The following is a 15,108-nucleotide window of genomic DNA, read 5'->3' as shown; positions in this document are numbered from 1 at the left end:
CTCACCTGTTCTTTGAGCTCCATCAGCTGCTGTGACAGGGTCTGCACCAGGCGGTTGGTGGAGTCCAGTTGTACCTGCAGGTTGCGCAGCTCGTTCTGCTCCCCCTCTGTCTCCTCCGCAGTCAGAGACATGGCCCGCATCCTGGGGAACCACTCCAGGTTCCGGTCCTGTGGCAGGTATGTGGCAGGCGTTTATTCTTTGTTAGGCAATGCATCATTTGAGGTTTTGTTGGACGCTCCACACATACACCCACTCACGCACACACACACATCTTCGGGAACCACTCCAAGTTCCGGTTCTGCTGCAGTCATTTGTCAGGGAATTTTTTGGTTGTTTTTTTTTTCGATGGGGAATGCATTGCTGATGGTTTGATAGAATGCTCCACACACAAAGATGCATACACATACACACACGCGCATGCGCACACTAACACACACACACACAAACACATGTAAGCACACACACACACATCCTTGGGAACCACTCCAGGTTCTGGTCCTATGGCAGTCAATTGCAAGGGTTCTTTTTAGTACGTTTTTTTTGTCATTTGTTAGAGTTTTTTGGGGTTTGTTTTTTTCTTTGATGGGCACTGCATCATTTGAGGTTTCGTGGGACACTCCACTCCACTCCACTCTCTCTCTCTCTCTCTCTCTCTCTCTCTCTCTCTCTCTCTCTCTCTCTCTCACACACACACACACACACACACACACACACACACACACACACACACACACACACACACACACACACACACACACACACACACACACACACACACACACACACACACACACACACACACACACACACACACACACACACACACACACACACACACACACACACACACACACACACACACACACACACACACACACACACACACACACACACACACACACACACACACACACACACACACACACACACACACACACACACACACACACACACACACACACACACACACACACACACACACACACACACACACACACACACACACACACACACACACACACACACACACACACACACACACACACACACACACACACACACACACACACACACACACACACACACACACACACACACACACACACACACACACACACACACACACACACACACACACACACACACACACACACACACACACACACACACACACACACACACACACACACACACACACACACACACACACACACACACACACACACACACACACACACACACACACACACACACACACACACACACACACACACACACACACACACACACACACACACACACACACACACACACACACACACACACACACACACACACACACACACACACACACACACACACACACACACACACACACACACACACACACACACACACACACACACACACACACACACACACACACACACACACACACACACACACACACACACACACACACACACACACACACACACACACAATCCTGGGGAACCACTTCAGGTTACGGATCTGTGGCAATCATTTGGCAGGTGTGTTTTTGTTGTTTTTTTCTTTGATAGAGACTAAATCATTTGAAGTTTCATGAGACGCTCCACACACACATGCGCACTCACACACACACACATACACAACCACTCCAGGTGGCGGTCAAACCACAGTCATTAGCAGATTTTTGTGTTTTTTCTTTGTGGGGACTGCACCATTTGAGGTTTTTGGGACGCTCCACAAACACATGCACACACTCACACACACACACACATCCTGGGGAACCACTCTAGGTTCCAGTCCTGTGTTGTTGTTTTTTTGTTTTGTTTTTGTTTTGTTTGTGTGTTTTTTTTATGGTGACTGCATCATTTATCATTTCACGGGATGCTCCACATAAACACACGTGTGCACACTCACATGCATACGCACACACACACTCTAATGCACACACACATACACACAGAAACTTGCATCCTTCAACATGTGCACTATCACAGACCATCAACACTTTGGATGCTTTCATGTGCAACTATTCCTATCAGGCAGGTTTGACCAGTCTGTACGAGTGGGACGGGAAGCACAGTTAAGCTCCAATCAATAATTCAAAAATGATTGTACAGTGAGGTATAAAAAAAAAAAGATAAGATTAAATTAAATTAAATTAAAAATATTGCTTAGAGCCCAGCCGACCATGAAGGCCATATCAGGGCTATCCACCATTCAAAGTCTGATCACCGCAGATGGGCCACCCCAATGTTTTCAGCTTTCTACTGCACTGTGATCACTCCATGATAAAAATTTCACAACTTTTGTATTAAGCATATACTATATTAAATACTATTAAAAATATTTATTTCTTTTAAATATTGCAATATTGTCCACGGAGGGACATCACGGAACAATGTTCTCAATGAATCTGCTGTAAAAAAACCCCGTCGTGTGTCATAAAAGTCCCAACAATCAATCAGAATATGTTGCACAGTGAGTGGTTCATCACACGGAATACACCAAGGAGCCTCCTCTCCTTTCAGGAGGTAGGAATGTGTGATGTATGTATGACCTGTATGAAGTCGGCACAGCACTGTCATTTCTTTTCGATTCACCACAGCCATAGGAAGAGTCTCTTGAAGATTTGGTCGTATTTTAAATAATTTGTTATCGATTTGTTCATTCCATTCTTTCTGCCAGAGATCTTTAGTATACCGATGAACTTTGGGTTTAAAATCAGTAAAAGGAATATAAAACTTACATTGTTTCTCTCTAACAGCACTCTTAGCCAGATTATCTGCTATTTCGTTCCCTTGAATGCCCACATGACCGGGCACCCAAGCCAGCATGATTACAAAACCATTTCTTTTAAGATGGGTAAACAAACTGAAGAATTCTCGAAGTTTGGGATGATCAATATTACGATGAGCTATTGCCTCCAGAGAAGAAAGCGAGTCAGAAAAAACAACAAATTTACGATTAGATGATTGCAATATAGCATTTAAAGCTAGATTTAAAGCAGTTAGCTCTGCAGTAAACACAGAACTGTCTGACAGAATATGTTTCGTGAGTCTTTGGGAGGGAGAAGTCGGACAAAAAGCAGAAGCAGCCACTCCCTCCTCAGATTTTGAGCCATCCGTAAAAATTTTCTGATATAATGGATATTTCTGGCAGAGTTCGGAAAACAACTTTTTATAGACCAGTGAACTGGTACAGTCTTTCTTGAAGATGGTGAGATCAAATAAGATTTCAGGAGTTTCAAAAGTCCATGGAGGTTCCTCAGGAATTGTAAATTCAGTATCTATTAATGTAGGATCAATTTGGGCTTCTTGAATGTATTGAAGCATTCGGATTCCCAATGGAGGTGTACACTTTGGGTTGTTATCAAATCTGGATTTAAACTTTGGTTTATAAATACTGTTGTGAGCTGGGTTTTCTACTTCAGAAACTAATTTAAGGTAGTAGTTCATAGAAAGTTTCAGTCTACGATTTGAAAGAGATGGCTCTCCAGCTTCTGCATATAAACTATGTACCGGTGTAGTACGGAAAGCTCCCAAACAGAGTCGGAGTCCCTGATGATGAACAGGGTCCAGCATCTTTAGGTAGGAAGGTCTTGCTGAACCATAGACAACACAACCATAATCAAGTTTAGAACGGACAAGTGCTCTATAGAGGTGCAAAAGGGTTTTCTTATCTGCACCCCACTCTGTATGTGCAACAATTCTTATAATATTTAGAGCTTTTTGGCATGAAATTTTTAAATGTTTTAGATGACTAAGGAAGTTCAATTTCTGATCAAAAATAACCCAGAGGAATTTCACCTCTTTAACAGCTGGAATTTTTGATTTCCCTAGATGAATCTCAGGATCTGGAAAAAAATGGCGGTAATTGTGAAAATGGATAGATTGTGTTTTGCCAGTTGAGAAAGTGAAACCATTTTCTTCTGCCCAATTTTGGATCTTGTCAACACAGAGCTGAAGCCGGCGTTGAATGCCAGGGTAGAAACTCCCACTTGCATATAAAGCAAAATCATCAACAAAGAGAGAGGAGTCATTGTCATTGTTTACAGAGTTAACTATATTATTTATTTTGATACTAAAAAGAGCAGGTGACAGAATGCTCCCTTGTGGAACGCCCATTTCCTGTTCATGAAGATCTGAGAGAGTAGAACCTACTCGAACTTGAAAAGTACGGTCTTCTAAGAATTTGTCTATAAATTGAGGAAGGTGGCCTCGAAAACCCATTTCATGAAGATCATGAAGTATTCCCTTTTTCCAGGTGGTGTCGTATGCTTTCTCCAGATCAAAAAAGATAGCTACCACATGCTGTTTATTTAAGAAAGCATTTCGTATAGCAGTTTCTAATCGGACTAAATGGTCAAGGGTAGAGTGATGCTTCCTGAATCCACACTGCTCTTTGGCTAAAAGTCCATCTGTTTCTAGTTTCCACACGAGTCTACTGTTCACCATTTTTTCCATTAGTTTACAAATGCAACTAGTAAGAGCAATAGGTCTGTAATTTGAAGGATTAGAAAGGTCTTTTCCAGCCTTAGGAATGGGAATGATAAGTGCTTTACGCCAGGAAGGTGGAAAGTAATCAGTAGTCCAGATAAGATTGTAAATTTTAAGCAGTATTTCAAGGCTTTCATCAGGCAAATGTTTCAACAATTGATAATGAATTTCATCAGGACCTGGAGATGAGTCATTGCAGGTTAATAGCGCCAATTTGAGTTCTGAGAGGGAAAAAGGAACATTGTAGTTTTCTATATTGTCAGAATTAAAGTTACATGGATTTTTTTCTTTTAAATTCTTATTTTTCAAAAATAAGGGAGATTTGTTGTTCTTAGTAGAAGAATGACTCTCAATGGAGGATGCTAGTAAATTGGCCACTGCTTTTTTGTCTGTGACGAGTGAATCTGCCAGTTTCAGATGGTTGATGGAGGGGCAGGTGTTTTTCCCCTTAATATTTTTAATTATTCTCCACACTTTTTTCTTACTTGTTTTAGAAGTGATGGATGAGCAGAAATTTTTCCAGGATTTTTGTTTATTTGTTTTATAAGTGAAACGTGCTTTAGCTCTTAGATGTTGATGAGCTCGAACATTTTCCGCTATTGGTTGACGAAATACTAAGCGTAGTGCTTTTTTCCTTTTTTTATTTATAAGGCGACACTCCTCATTGAACCAAGGCGTTTTAGGTAATCTAAACTTGTTTGAAGAAGATGGTATGGATTTCTTGGCAGATTTAATAATTAAGTCTGAGAATATTTGCATAGGATCTTCACTTTGAAGGATCTCTTCTTGGATCTCTGATCGTATGATTGTGGTATAAAGATCCCAGTTAGCTTTTTTGTAGTTTAGGTGTTCAGGCTGGGAAGTGTTTATAAAGGTAGAAGGAGTTAATATAGTTGGAAAATGATCACTACCATATAGGTCTTCAAGTACTCCCCACTCATAATCTAAGACTAATGAGGGGTCGCAAACAGCCAGATCTAAACAGGACAGTTTGCCGGTGGATAACTGAATATAAGTTGGAGTTTTAGTATTTAAGCAACATAAATTTAATTCTGTAAAAATATTTTCAAGAAGTAGACCCCGGGCAGATGTTTCTTCACTTCCCCAAAGTGGGGAATGACCATTTAAATCGCCCAAAAGCAAAAAAGGCTTTGGAAGTTGAGAAAATAGGTCAAAAAGATCTTGTTTATGAACAGGGATGGAAGGGGGTAAATATAAGGAACAAATGGTAATAGTTTTTTCCAGAGATACACGTGCAGCTACAGCCTGTAAAGTAGTATTTAGTTTAAGCGAACTATGAAGAAGAGAATTATGTATTAATAAAGATACTCCTCCCGTTACACCTTCATTTTTCAGTTGAGCAGATTTGGAAATAACATTGAAGCCTGTAACAGAGAAAGTGTGGTCATCTCTCTGCAGAGTTTCCTGCAAAGCTAGCACACACGGTTTTAGCTGTTTACAAAGTACCTGTAACTCTTGAAAATTCGCCCTGATTCCTCGGATGTTCCATTGAAGAATAGAGCTTTCCATCAGATGTTATACAGAAGATGTTTCCATATCACCATCCAATTCACTCAGAGGTTCAAATGGATTTTTGGCCGCGACAAGCCTTTCCTGACTAGATGTTTTCGCTTTTTGAGAGTTGGATGAGTGGCCTTTCGTTTTCGATTCCTTTCCCGAGGACAATCGAGATGCTGAAGGCTTCCTACTAGGAGGAGGGGGGTTTCCCTTTACTGCAGACCCGGATGTTCGAGAAGGAATGTTGGATCTTCCACCCGTAGGTGGGCCCGTCTTGTCATGATCAGTTTTGCTCCTTTCCTGTTTACTTTCAGTCTGACTTGTCTGGACTGGTTGTGAGGCAGTTGTGGGGGTCATCTGCTGAGCAGTCTGACTGCCTGAGCTTTTCTTTATCAGAGTTGTGGGCGTTGCGCCCTTGACCCAGGTCACTTCCGTCTGGCATGAAACAGTAGATGATTTAACCTTCTGTGATTTCTGGAGCGCGTCGGAGTATGATAGTACCGACAGTGGTGCTACAAGTTTTTTTGCTTCATAGAAAGGTATTTTCTTTTCTGTAGCCAATCTTGTGATTTCATGTTCTCTTTTCCATACTGGACAGTCTCTTGAAGAAGAGTGATGGGCAGCCCTGCAGTTAGCACAACAGACCGGATCTTGACACGGCCCACTATGTTTTGCCTTTGCGCATGATCCACAAATCTCCTCTCCAGGACATCTCCCGCTGACATGTCCAAATTTTTGACATCTGAAGCATCTCATTGGAGAAGGAACATACAGTGAAACCTTTACTCTCAGAAACCCTACTTTCACCGACTCTGGAAGGACGGGAGAACAGAAGGTCAAGAAGAAAGTATTTGTAGGAACTCTGCTATCTCCTTTTTTGATTGTAACGCGATGGACATCAGTTACTCCTTGTGATTTCATTTCAGATTTTATCTCCGTCTCAGAGATCCCTTTCAATTCAGGGCATCGGATGACGCCCTTTGATGAATTGAGAGTTCTATGAGGAGACACCTTGATTGGTCTGTCCACAAAAGAGGTTGCCTGAAGCATCTTGTCACTTTGTCTTTTTTTCTCACACTTGACCAAAAATGTTTTGGTTTTTTTGTTTGTGTGGACGTTTTTGGAGATTCCTGCAATCCCCGCAAATGCTTTCTCCACAATAAAAGGGCTGAGATCAGTCACTGGTTTTTCAGGGTCTGTGCCCTCAATCACCAGCCATGCAGGCCAGTTTCCAGAAATCTTTCTTGTCTCCTCTTCTGAATCTGAGGACAATCTGTCCCCAGACATCTTTCTTCTTTTGGGGGTTGAGGTATGTTTTGAATCCATAATTTTTCTTGGAAAATTCATCTCTCCCCTACCCACCCACCATGGAGTCCAACAAGGGGCCAGAACTAAAGAAAAACTTTGTTCCTTCCAGGCTTCAGGAGAGATATACGGCCCTCAGAGTTCAACCTAATCCATTGCAAAGGATAGTGCAAAGTTTCCGGGAACAGAAAACCCGACACTGCCAAAGTTCCAAACCAGGTCAAAAAACTGAAAACCTTGACCCAATCCCTCATGAGGAAGCCGCTTGGTACATGCGGGCCTCATGTACCTCCCGTCTAGGAGAGGTTGGAGCCAAAGTGACGTGTTGCAAGCTAGGCTTGCTCAATCACCAGGATCTCTTTCCCCACCGACACGGGTCGCATCGCACGGCAAACACGACGGACCTAAGGAGATCGCAGAGAAAAGGGAAGAAATGTGGAAAAGAAGACTTGAAGGGGAGTAGAAGACAGAACAGTACCGATCAAGGCAGATGATAATATAAAACCAAAATTTAAAAAAAGGAGAAGGAGAAGAGCTCACCATCATGAAAGAGCGTGAGGTGACCCTGGGAACTAAAAAGGAGAAAAACCCCCTGAGGACCCCCAGGGCAGACCCCAGGGGGGAAAAAGATAATAATAATAATCATAATAATTTTAAAAAAACAACAACAAAAAACCCTCCAATAATTTGAAGATTGTTCTACTGAGAGGCCAAAAGAACTTTTAAAAAACACCAATGCTCAGTGGCAACATCTCTTCTTATCTAAATAAGTCTGGACTTCCAAAATTGATTTTTCTCTCATACAGTCTAAGACATGCTATAGTAATGACCAGCAATCAAATGTGATTTTTTTTTAAAACAAAGGCACACCTGGTTATCAGGGATGGGGGGTTGGGTGTGTGTGTGTGTGTGCTGTTTCTAACTGGAAGTTATGGTCCCAAATGTAGGGGAAAGAGCCCTTACCTTTATCATGGAGTGCACGTAACTCTCAGGCCCTGTGAACTCTGTGGAGGGCTTGACATTGACCAGCACGATAAAGAACAGGTAGTGCCACATGTTGTGCTCCGACTTGATGTGTTCCTCAAATGACACGGAGCGATTGTCAAACTTGTCACGCTCCAGACCTGCACACCCATCACACACACATCAGCACTACACGTTTCATGCCCTTCACTCTTGTTGTCATTTCATTTGTCTTTGACAGATCTTCCCCTTCACCGAAGTTTAATATCAATTGTTTATTTCTTTATTTTGTCTAATTAATTCTGTTTCTTTTTTTTTAATGTCTTCCACAAATGCAGGATAGGTTCTCAAGGCCTGAACAAAACACTGGATTATGCAAAGGTCAGGCATCTGTTCCTCTAACTTTCTAGCAGATGTGGTGTAGCATATATCAATCTGTCTGCTTGCTCTGACACCACCTTGACACTAAACTCATGCTTTTCAAAGACACACAGAGGTGATCAAGAGTATAATTTCCAAGTATAGCTATATTCAACATTGTGCATATCATTTTCCCTGATGGTGGATGAACACTATTTCTAAAATGCTGTCAAAGTAAAGCTGTTCATGCACTCCTTTTGTTTACTGACTGACAGACTGACTGAGACATAACAATGTTGTGTAACAAGACAATAATGATCACACCATCCACACATCATATGATATAGCTGTCATCTTCTCACCGCAGATGAAACAGGAATTGCGTAGGACCTCATCTTTCTGCTGCTTTTCACTCCTAAGATCGGCAAACGTGTCGATGATGACACCAAAGATGAGGTTGAGGACGATAATGATGACGATGAAGAAGAAGAGCAGGTCATATATCACCCGAGCAAAGAACAATGGCTCCTGAAACCGATAATTATTTACTTCATGGACTGCATTGTCAACAGGTCAGAAATCAGTCCTGATCTTTCTGCACACTGTTGAGTCTGTGTCTGATTACGAAATCTATGGGTTTTTTGTTGTTGTTGTTTTCTTTTTTCAGAACATAACATGCCACAGTGTTTTATATACTGATTCCTCCAAATGATGATATAATCCTTTTGGGGAAAGAGAAAAAGGGTAGGTAATTTAATAACATACAGAAATGTAGACAAACAACATGAAGGAATGTATAACTGGTATATCAAAAAACACAAACCAGTAATAAAGAAGTCAAACAAATTTGGAGAGTTGCACTTTATAAATTCTCAATAAACAAATTTATACTCTTAACAAACAGATCACAAAAGCCAGCTAATATCGCACATTGATTTAGCAAACAGAAATTCTTGATATATACATATATACAATATGCAAATATTCAGCAAAAAAAAAAAAAAAAAAAAAAGACCACAAAACACAAGAAACAAAGTTAACAGAAATCTAGTTACCCTACCTCTGAGTTTACCGACAAGAAGTTACCTTGATGATGAGTTAACAGATAAATAGTTACCCTGCTGCTGGGTTTGCAGAGCATGTCACCATAGATAAAAAAAAACATCTGTGTCTAGTTACCCTGGTGAAGTGTAAGGAACCATCTCCTCTTCTCCATTCAACAACACCAAAAAACAACAACACCAAAAAACAACAACAGAAACCAAGAAAGAAACAAAGTTTATGGCTGACTAGTTACCCTGCTGTGGGGGTTCAACACTAACTAGTTGCCCTCATGTTGGGTTAACAGCTAGCTAGTTACCCTGTTGTGAGGGTTCAACACTAACTGGTTGCCCTCATGTTGGGTCAACAGCTAGCTAGTTACACTGTTGTGAGGGTTCAACACCAACTGGTTGCCCTCATGTTGGGTCAACAGCTAGCTAGTTACCCTGCTGTGGGGGTTCAACACTAACTGGTTGCCCTCATGTTGGGTTAACAGCTAGCTAGTTACCCTGTTGTGAGGGTTCAACACTAACGTGTTGCCCTCATGTTGGGTTAACAGCTAGCTAGTTACCCTGTTGTGAGGGTTCAACACTAACTGGTTGCCCTCATGTTGGGTCAACAGCTAGCTAGTTACATTGTTGTTAGGGTTCAACACTAACTAGTTGCCCTCATGTTGGGTCAACAGCTAGCTAGTTACCCTGTTGTGAGGGTTCAACACTAACTAGTTGCCTTCATGTTGGGTCAACAGCTAGCTAGTTACCCTGTTGTGAGGGTTCAACACTAACTGGTTGCCCTCATGTTGGGTCAACAGCTAGCTAGTTACACTGTTGTGAGGGTTCAACACTAACTGGTTGCCCTCATGTTGGGTTAACAGCTAGCTAGTTACACTGTTGTGAGGGTTCAACACTAACTGGTTGCCCTCATGTTGGGTCAACAGCTAGCTAGTTACACTGTTGTGAGGGTTCAACACTAACTGGTTGCCCTCATGTTGGGTCAACAGCTAGCTAGTTACCCTGTTGTGAGGGTTCAACACTAACTGGTTGCCCTCATGTTGGGTCAACAGCTAGCTAGTTACCCTGTTGCAGTGGTTTACCACTAGTTATCCTAATGCTGGGTTAACGGCTAGCTAGTTACCCTGTTGCGGTGGTTCACCACTCACTAGTTACCCTAATGCTGGGTTAACAGCTAGCTAGTTACCCTGTTGCAGTGGTTTACCACTCACTAGTTACCCTAATGCTGGCTAAACGTCTAACTAGTTACCCTGCTGCTTGGTTTGCGGAGCACGTCACCGATGCCTCCTCCATTGCGCAGTCCCTGGTTGAGGGTGGTGACGATGCACATGATGAGAGAGTCGCAGGCCCGCTGGGTGGCCTCTTCCTCCCCACCTTCTTCCCCACCTCCCAGGCTGCTCCCAAAGTCCAGCATCTCTGGGAACAGATTTGACAGAGTAAACTGAATTAAACAAAATAAACAACAACAACAAAAAAAGCTGAACAGAAAGCTTCAACGGAAAGTTGAGTCCATATTGGGGATGACTTCAGAATTTCACAGAAAGCTGAAGCCATATCATTAGCTGAATAAAGACTCAAGACCCTGAAGCACACCTGGGGTGCCATTCAGACTGGCCAAAAACAGACAAGAGTGGCAGTTCTTCGTTGCTGCCATACCACAATGCATAATGGGCAAAGTAAGCGAGGTCATATTGGGGGTGGCTTAAGTATTCAACACAGCTGAGGCCAAATTTGTTGATGTCAAGAATTTGACAGAAGGTTGAGGCCATATTGGGGATGTCAAGAGTTTAACAGAATGATGAATACATACTGGGGTGGGGGGTGACAATAATTTAATAGAAAGTTGAGGCCATAGTGGGGATGACAGGAATTTCATAGAAAGTTGAGGCCTTGCTGGGGATGACTTAAGTTAACAGAAAGTTGAGGCCATACTGGGGATGACTTAAGATTACAGGAGGAAGTTGAGGCCATTAAGAATGAATTAGAACTTAACAGAAATTTGAGTCAGATGAAGCAGATGATTTAAGAAACAGATAGTTCAGGCCATACTGTGAATGACAAGAATTTAATTGAAAGTTGAGTCAGCACAGGGAGCTATTTAGAACTAAAAGGAGGAGTTTGTATTATACTCCATGTTTGGTGTTAAATATACTTACCATGTCAAACTGATGCAAACTAGGCCTATTGGTTTGCTCTGCTTGGCCAAATTTCGCGCGGCTAACAGTGAAAAGACGGGCCCACCCGCTCTCAGCCAATCAAACGCCTCTAAAAACTATAAGCGCTTAATCATTCCGTGGCCATGAACAAAAATGCCCCATGAGAACCACGGCGGAGACGCGGGGACGGACGGGCGGGCATTCGAGTTTGACATGGTAAGTATATTTAACACCAAACATGGAGTATAATACAAACTCCTCCTTTTGGTGTCATATACTGTACCATGTCAAACTGATGCAGAATTTAAAGCAAATGGAGGAGGGCAACGCCTACTGGTTCATATGGGGAGCCCTTGTAACTGAGACGGCAGTGTTAGCCGCGACAAAGGAAATCCCCTTGGAACCGTCAGCCCTGGTCATACGGAAATTCCTGAGGTAGAAGTTGATGAAGGGATTCTCAGACCGCCAGAAGGCTGCCTCCAAGACATGCTGCGTTGGCACTGAGTGCTGGAAAGCAGCCGAAGTAGCTATGGCCCGCACTTCGTGTGCTCTGGGATGAAGACAGCTGATATCCCTGTGTGCATGAGAGTAGGCTCTACGAATGACTTGGGAAACCTGGCGGGAAATGGTGCCTGCAGCGATGTCTTTCTTGTAATTCTCATTGAGGGAGATGAGCAGACACCTCTGAGAAGAACGCCTATGGCGAGACCTATCCCAATAATATTTGAGGCACCGAACAGGACAGGTGCCTATCCTCATCATCTTGGGCAAGAATATCAGACAAAGGTCTGACTCTCAGAGAGGGGGAAGGAACCTCAGGGTCTTGGTTCTTAGCCAGAAACTCTGGAAGGAAACGAATAGTGATGGAACCATCTCTGTGGAAGGCCAGATCTTGTGGCATTCCACTAAGCCCATGCAGCTCACTTCTATGACTGCCTGTGGCCAGCCACAGAAGGAAAGTGGTCTTGAGGGTGAGGATGTCAAAAGGAATAGTCCCCAATGGTAGGAAGGGCTGTTTTCGAATGAAATCCAGCACCAGGAACAAGTCCCAGAGGGGCACTCTTCTGGGGTCTCTAGCTTCCTTCAGAGGGGCACCCCTAGCCACCTCTCTGAGCAGGCAATCCGCTTCCAAGGCGGAACCACCTAGCTGTTTGCAATGTGGTACAGAAGGCAGACCTGTACCCTCGCCCAGAACTAGCAGACAGGATGAACCGAGGAGCAGAGAGCCAGAAAGTTGGCCAGCTGCATGCTCGTAAGGTTCGTAGGGGTAATGCCCTGAGCTGTACACCACCGCAACCATTTCTTCCAGCTAAAGTCATACAAAGTCTCCGTTCCCTGCCTCCTTGCTCTGGTGACTATGGAGAGGAGGTCAGAGGAGGCACACCCCTGGGTCAGCACAGCCGACACAGAGGCCGACCGAGGGGTTGAGGACTTCAATGGTGATGCTGACAGTTCCGACCGCACAGCAGCCATGCGTGCTGGTGGAGCAGTTGAGGACTGGAATGCGGAGTGCCCGAGCGAGGCTGCCTCAGCAGATGAGATTTGGTTTCAAGTTCCAGGGGTGGGAACATGTGTCAGGGACTGAAGGTCCGGAAACCAGGTCTGGACTGGCCATTTCGGCGCAATGAGGATCAGCTGCGGGTGTTCTAAATGCTGATTTAGTTTACCACCACTATGACAGCATCTGTTGTTGCTGTTAATACTACTGAAGCTGGTTTATGTGTGTCATGATTGACAAACCATTACTGTCAACATTATTGCCGATATCATGGCAATGAAAACAGTTGTTTTAACACTGACTGTTCTGATAATGGAAACTGACACAACTTTTATTGTTAAAAAGGACTGTTCATGTCATAATAACTGAAACGAGTCTTTATATCAGAGAATATGCAACTTTTACTTTTGAAACATTTAGCCACCAAAGCAGTGTAACTGTCCCTCACTGTGAACACTTTTAGCCATATAAGTTTTCCACACAGATGTGTTCTCAACAACTTCTCATCATCTCTTCAGCAGCATTTCTCAACTGAGGAAGAAATGTGAAACAAATAAAACGTCAGCAACAAGTTCTTACCCACAAGATCTTTAAATTGTAGCACAATGGCTGCCTCATACATCCAAGGACAATTGAGTTAGCTAAGTGTAACTAGACCTTTTAGCCAACACTCTGTTTTTCATTACTGCTGTTGGGCTGCCAACAGGCCACAAACAGCAAGATGTTACCTTGAAGCTGTCCAGCGTAAGAGTCCGTTGGGGTGGCTGTGCAGTTCTGGTCGTCTGCAGCACATGTCCCTGTCTGGCTGCCTGTCATGTTGGTCATGTCTGGAACACACACAGAGAAAATCACAGTCACATGTTTGGACTACACCTGCTGTTATAATGGAAAGATAGGAGTTATGTTGGTCTTGTCTGATGTACACATAGAAATACACAGTCACATACCAGGACTGTGTTTGAAGCAGTAACATAAACATAGACTTTCTTGTATGACTTGGATTGTGTATAACATGATAATAGAAAGGAAGACTTTTATGTATGACTTGGACTGTTCTTGACATGATAATAGACACACAGACTTTCATGTATGGCTTGGACTGTGTTTGACATGATAAAAGAAAGACAAGGCTTTCATATACAACCTGGACCATGTTTGAAGTGATAATAGAAAGATAGATTTTCATGTATGACTATATACAACTTTGAGCAGACCTTGCTACTTTTTATTTTTTGCACTTTCACTACACTGATCTGGTATTTCCTTTCAGCAAAACACCTTGGCTAGCCATTTTTCTCAGCATGAAAATGGCCAGAGTTGTATTTGTTCTGACTGAATTGTAAAGCATGTGTCCCAATGATTGGTGGTGCTTTTCAGAGGCACCTTGGCCCTTCAGCAAACTTGCATACACTTGACAACAACAGAAATGCTGACTGATATATCATTTTATACATGCATACTATTTATCAGCTAAACCTTACAAAAAATGAAATGGCCAATCCATAGCTATTAGCACAGCTGAACACACACACTCTGGCTACGTAGCAAAGAGGTTATCATCGCGGACTGATGAATGGGAAGATGCAGGTCACATCCCCATTACAGGTGGGTGTTATCTGCCCATGGCTGGCTCCTGCACTGAGCTGAGAGAGCTGTGGGCTCAAATGGGCAGACTGGGACCACGTGATTGAGGGTCATCCACTTCATGGATGTGTCTTTGGGAGCACTGCTAAAAGTTCCTGACGAACACTGCTGGTATCTGTATCTCT

The 15,108-nt window shown here is 43.0% G+C and overlaps 1 protein-coding gene across 11 annotated transcripts in view; it reads right to left on the bottom strand.

The window, feature by feature from the left end:
* LOC143299541 (inositol 1,4,5-trisphosphate-gated calcium channel ITPR1-like) overlaps window positions 1-15,108 on the bottom strand; it is a 139,474-nt gene that overhangs the window by 5,663 nt on the left and 118,703 nt on the right. For all 11 annotated transcript variants that reach the window (XM_076612815.1, XM_076612813.1, XM_076612814.1 and 8 more), the window contains 5 exons: window positions 14,068-14,166; window positions 10,935-11,101; window positions 8,996-9,161; window positions 8,274-8,434; window positions 6-167 (listed from right to left, as the gene is read on the bottom strand). In XM_076612815.1, the coding sequence (XP_076468930.1) occupies window positions 6-167; window positions 8,274-8,434; window positions 8,996-9,161; window positions 10,935-11,101; window positions 14,068-14,166 (755 nt within the window). The remainder of the gene's footprint in view (window positions 1-5; window positions 168-8,273; window positions 8,435-8,995; window positions 9,162-10,934; window positions 11,102-14,067; window positions 14,167-15,108) is intronic.

The sequence above is a fragment of the Babylonia areolata genome, chromosome 25, assembly GCF_041734735.1.
Source record: "Babylonia areolata isolate BAREFJ2019XMU chromosome 25, ASM4173473v1, whole genome shotgun sequence".
NCBI lineage: Eukaryota > Metazoa > Mollusca > Gastropoda > Neogastropoda > Buccinidae > Babylonia > Babylonia areolata.
Note: the sequence above shows the minus strand (reverse complement) of the source record. Positions and strands in the feature narration are given on the sequence as shown.